The sequence below is a fragment of the Microtus ochrogaster genome, chromosome 2 (assembly GCF_000317375.1).
Source record: "Microtus ochrogaster isolate Prairie Vole_2 chromosome 2, MicOch1.0, whole genome shotgun sequence".
NCBI lineage: Eukaryota > Metazoa > Chordata > Mammalia > Rodentia > Cricetidae > Microtus > Microtus ochrogaster.
In genome coordinates, this window is record NC_022010.1 from 15265541 (window position 1) to 15271533 (window position 5993).

At 46.8% G+C, this 5993-nt stretch overlaps 1 protein-coding gene across 1 annotated transcript in view; it reads right to left on the reverse strand.

Annotated features, from left to right (window-relative positions):
- Positions 1-5993, reverse strand: part of Arpc3 (actin related protein 2/3 complex subunit 3) — a 16704-nt gene that overhangs the window by 9474 nt on the left and 1237 nt on the right. Inside the window, exon 2 of the mRNA XM_005344450.3 lies at positions 1157-1256. Coding sequence (XP_005344507.1) covers positions 1157-1256 — 100 coding nt within the window. The remainder of the gene's footprint in view (positions 1-1156; positions 1257-5993) is intronic.

The following is a 5993-nucleotide window of genomic DNA, read 5'->3' on the forward strand; positions in this document are numbered from 1 at the left end:
TGAGTTCAATTCCCAGCAACCACATGGTGGCTCACAACCATCTGTAATGAGGTCTGGTGCCCTCTTCTGGCCTGCAGGCATACACACAGACAGAATATTATATACATAATAAATAAATAAATATTAAAAAAAAAGTATTCAGAAAAACATGAGCAAGACAGAAATGAACAGTGTTTCAAAACAGATGAAGAGTTAGGACTGAAGCATGGAGCACATGCCTGTTATCCAAACACTGGGGAAGCAGGCAGGAGGGCCACCAGGAGAGTCACCACAAATTCAGGCTGGCTCAGTTTGACTTCCAGGCCCACCAGAGTTCTACCCTCTTCTGGCATAGCCCCCCCCAAAAAAAAGGTCTAATACTAGGGTTTGGTGAAATCTAAGACCCCAAGAATAATAAACTGACATGGGCTGTAGAGATGGCTCAGAGGCAAAAGTGCTCATAGAGAAAGCTCAGCCATCTAAGTTGGGATCCCCAGGACTGAAGTGGTTACTATCTGTTCACCTCCACTCGTACGCTGGCGCACATGCAGGCCCTCACACACAAACGTGCACAGTCAAAAACAAATGACTGTTTTGAAAAGTTGACAAGAGAAGAAATAGCTTTAGTGGGGAAGGATTAATTTTTCTCGTTTTTGGAGTTAGGGCTCCCTGTGTTTCTTAGGCTGGTCTTGAACTACCAGACTCAGCCTCCTGGGTACAGCACCACGCCCACATAATGCTTTCTGTTGCTTGTCTTTTTCCAGCATGATGACAGGAGGAGGCTGGGGACCGGGCATCCAGTTAGTCTGATATGACTGACTGTGGCCAGAATTAAACACATTTCCTCTTTCTTTTTTGAGACAAGGTAGGCCAGGTTGGCCTAGAATTTGCTGAGGATGACCTTGAACTGCTGTTCTTCCTGCCTCCACCTAGTACTCACTGTGAAAGGAAGGCAGGCCCTCCTGCACGCTAGGCTCACCCCAGCCCACACTTCCTCTTTTGGCTCACCCGCACACCTGAAGGAGTCAGAAGTGATAACGCAGTTTCCTGTGATGCCTCGAGGTGTAAAGTGTGACACAGCAGAGTGAACGTGACCCCGCTAAGCTCTTCCCCACTCTCACGTCAGCAGGCTGGCTGGACGCTTTGAACCCAAATGGAAAAGAACCCTGAGACTCACTCTCGCGGGGCGCGGGTCCTTTGAACTGACTTCTGAGGGGAAGCAGCGCCATGTTGCCGACAAGCTTGGTGTCAGGGTCCATGAGAGAAGAGTGGTAAGCCTGCAGTGGCAAACAGGGAACAAAGACAAGAAGCATTACAGGACAAGGCCAGTCCTAAAAGGAAAACACCCGCTTGAGACTAACTCCGGGAGAGGATTGGCAGCAGCAGTGGGACCAGCTCCTAACTCAAGATACCAACCCGCAGATGCTGAGACATTGTCAGCTGGTTGTTAAGCACACATGCCCCCAAACTAAATCAGATGTGCAAAACAGAGACAATCAGTACCTACTACTTCACCATTTTAAAACATGACATTTGACTATTGTCTGTGTTCCTTTTTTGTTTTTCTTTTTTGGGGTGGTGTTTTGAGACAGGGTTTCTCTGTGTAGCTTTGGAGCCTGTCCTGGAACCAGCTTGTAGACGAGGCTGACTTTGAACTCAGAGATCCACCTGCCTCTGCCTCCCAAGCGCTGGGATCAAGGGCATGCACCACCACTACCTGGCTTTGTTTTAAGACAGCGTTTCCACTATGTAGCCCTGGTTGTCCTGGAACTCACAATAAAATCTTGTTGTTTTTTTTTTTTCTTCTTCTTCTTCTTCAGACAGTCTCTCTGTACAGTCTCTCTGTGCAGCCTGGCTGTACTGAACTCACTATGAAGACCAGGCTGGCCTGGAACTCAGAGAGATCCATCTGCCTCCACCTGCAGAGTGCTGGGCTTAATGTCTTAAAGCCACACACCATATCTGGCTTTACTGCTTATGTTTTTTTTTTTAAAGATTTATTTATTTATTATGTATACAACATTCTACCTCCATGTATGTCCACACTCCAGAGGGTGCCAGATCTCATTACAGATGGTTGTGAGCCACCATGTGGTTGCTGGGAATTGAACTCAGAACCTCTGGAAGAGCAGCCGGTGCTCTTAACCACTGAGCCATCTCTCCAGCCCTACTGCTTATGTTCTTTGTTCCTTTTTTCACTTTATTCACATGCACTGATGTTTTGGCCTGCATTCATGTCTATGTGAGAGTGTCAGACCCCTGGAACTAGCGTTACAGACAGGGTGGCCTGTCATGTGGGTTCTGGGACTCAAACCCGGGTCCAGTGGAAGAGCAGCCAGTGCTCTTGACCGCTGAGTCATCTCTCCAGCCCCTACTGTCTATATTCTTAACATTCTTTTATCCTACTAGTATTTTGTGTGTTTGTCCTCATGGATCTGGCTGTACATGTGTGTGGTATACATGTGTTTGTGTGCAGAGGTCAGAAGTGTCAAGTACCTTCTTCAATCGCTTCCCCACTTTTATATTTGAGACAGGGGCTCTCACTGAGCCTGAAGCTCATCTACTGGCTCGATTGCCAGCCAGCCAGCCCCAGAGATCCTCCTGTCTTTCCTTCCCAGCACCAGGTTTACAGGAATGCCACCACACCTCGCTATTTTTGTGGGGTGTAGGATTGAACTCCATCCTCAGGCTAGAGTGGCAAGCACTTCACCACTGAACCTTCTCTCCCGCACCAGCTCTTTCTGAGATAGGATCTCAAAAGCCAGACCTGCTTTTTGAGCAGACCTGCCTGGCCTGGGACTTCCTAGGTAGACCAAGCTAACCTCAAACATACAGAGATCTGCCTGCCTCTGCCTCCTGGGATTATATCCTTAGGCTAGAAATATGGTGTGGAAGGATGTGTTTCCTTCTGGTGGGAGGATTCCGTAATAAAAACCATACAAAACGGGTTTCTCACCCTCCAGCTAGCCAGGACCCACGCCCTAGTTTTGTAATCTACTACTCCCCGTCTTTAAGTCTCAATCAAGACTGCATGATTCTTCCTTGAGCCTGTTTCCCAACCCCCTCCAACCCCAACAGGGTTTCATGTGGCCCAGGCTGGCCTCTCACTATGTGGGTGAGGATGACTTTGAATGTGTCCTCCTGCCTCTTCCTCCCCAGTGCTGAGATGACAGGACTAGATAACCACAGTATTGGCTTCAGGCATGCTAGGTAGGTACTCTACCAGCTAAACTCTACGTCTCTGGTGAGCAGGTATGAGCTACAGGAGAGGGAACATCGTGTTGATGAACAAATTCATATGCTGGTTCCTAGTTTTGCTTTTTATGTCTGCTGTGAACAAAACCATTCATCCATCAAATGACTGCTAAGCACCGTTTTTGTGCGAGATAGAATGAATGGCTGTACAAGCCTTAATCCCAGCACTTGGGAGGCAGAGGCAGGTGGATCTCTGTGAGTTTGAGGCCAGCCTGCTCTACAGAGTGAGTTCCAGGACAAGATCCAAAGAAAAACACAGAGAAATACTGTCTCCAAAAACCAAAACAAACAAACAAAAAACCCAAAATTTATTATGTGCATGTGTTGTGTCTGTGTGTGGAAATTTCTTTTTTTTGGTTTTTTCGAGACAGGGTTTCTCTGTGGTTTTGGAGCCTGTCCTGGAACTAGCTCTGTAGACCAGGCTGGTCTCGAACTCACAGAGATCCGCCTGTCTCTGCCTCCCGAGTGCTGGGATTAAAGGTGTGTGCCACCACCGCCCGGCGGAAATTTCTATGTGTATACAGTGCCCACAGAGTCTAGAAGTGGGTGTTGGGTTCCCTGGCGTTGGCGGTTGTGAGCTGCTGGATATGGATGCTGGGAACAAAAATTCTAGTGCTCTTAAGAATGGGGCCTTTTCCCTATGGACGGTGACTAGCCCTTCAAGTCAACGTGTCCCACCTAATAAAACTTTTATGCACATTTAAAACATTTTTAATTTATTTATGTATTTTATGTATAAGCGCATGCCAGAAGAAGACATCAGATCCCATTATAGATGATTGTGAGCTACTATTTGGGTGTTGGGGATTGAACTTGGAACTTCTGGAAGAGAAGCCAGTGCTCTTAACTGCTAAGCCATCTCTCCAGCTCTTATGCAATCTTTTAATCTCCCTACCTGGTAACACTTCTGTTACCCAAAGGCACTGCTACACTGCTAGAACCTGACAGCCCAAGGGGCTGACCCTTTTCCTCCTCCCTTCATTTCCTTCAGGAAGATTCTTTGAAAACTAGCCAGTCATGAAAGATACAGTCACTACCTGATTGAGAATAAGACCTACATGAACTACCTATCCCATTGTGCTTGCTAGCTCAGTTTGGGTCCAGGTCATGCTACACCCTTTTCTGGAAAAAACAAACTGCTTCATGAAGTTGCTTTTGCTTTATTCATGTGTTTCTTTGTGAGACACTGAGTATATGTGTTTCCAACAGCAGCAAGCACTCTTAACTGTTGAGCCATTTCTCTAGGCCCTCATATGAGATCAAATATATACATATACAGACGTGTGACGTTTCACGCTAATAGAGAATGCTGACATAAAATAACCACAGTTAAGTCCAGAACTTTCTTTGTCCAACTAGAATGAGCACAGCATAGCTTTCCTTTCTGGCTTAAACTCTGGCTTTACTACTTGTAAGCAACACTGTGCAAGTCACTTAATTCCCTGAGCCCTAGTTCCTTCAGGAAAACCAAAACAGTAAGAAAATCTACTTCACAGTGTTATCCTGAGAATGAAGGGCTCATCTGGACAATAACTCTAGGTCTCCACATACACCTCAATGGTCAGTAACTGTAAGACTCATTAAGACTCATAAACCTTTCAAGACTAAACATGGTGATGCAGGCCTGTGATCACAGCTACCTGGAAAGCTGAGGCAGGAGGATCACAGGTTCAAGGCCAGCCTGGGCAACTTTATGAGACCCTTTCTCAAAATAAAAGGCAAAACAGAGGTGGGAATATAGCTCAGTGGTAGAGGGTCTACGTAGCCTGCGATGAGGCTCTGGGTTCAATTCTCAGTGCTGCCAAACACACACACACAACTGAAAGTTACATCTGCTCTCCTTTCACCACCCGTCACTGGACACTGTAGTGGTCTTACTTTTTGCACATGTTCATGCATGTGCTCATGCATGTTTGTGTGTGTGAAAGACAGAATCAAATGCTGGGTTTCTTCCTCAATTACTTCCAGCATTTGTGTATGTAGTGTGTGTAAATGTGTTCATGTGTGCATGCAGCTGTATGTGTACACACGTGGAGGCCAAAGGTCTCTTCCGCAACTGCTTTTCTCTTTGTGAGTCAAGGAGCCTCAGTGATCTTTATACTTTCCCAGCTCTGGAATGACAGGCAGGAGCCTCCTCCCCCGACTGCTAACTGGGTGCTAGGCAGCCAAACTCAGGTCCTTGTCCTTGTGCCCTAAACACCTAAACATTTAACCTACTGAGCCACTTTCTCTCTCACTGAACCCAGCACTTGCTGATTTTGGCTAGACTGGTTGGCAGGCTGATGAGCCCAGAGGGTCTGCTTGACTCTTGCCTCCCCAGGGCTGAAAGAATAAACATGAGCTGCGCTGCTCCCACCCCCATCTCTTGCACAGCAAGCACCTTCCAGAGCCTATTTTCCCCCATATTTTGGAGACAGGTTTTATAGCTGTATAGCCCAAGCTGGCCTAGAACTCACAACATAGTCCACTTCTGCCTGAAATTTGCAATCCTCCTGCCTCTGTCTCCAAGTGCTGGGATGAGAGATAAGTACCACCATGGAGGCTAGTGTTGTCCTCCATCTATTTTCTTCATAGGATTTTTTAAGATCTGGAACTACCTCCTATTTACATTTACATGGTAACTGTCACCCGTTAAAATGCGAGCTCCTTGAGAGGGCCTTAGTCACTGCTGTTACCAGTGCTGGCTTCATAGTGAGAGCTCAGCATGTCCAGTGTGGACTTCATAGTGAGAGTCCAGCATGTCCAGTGTGGACTTCATA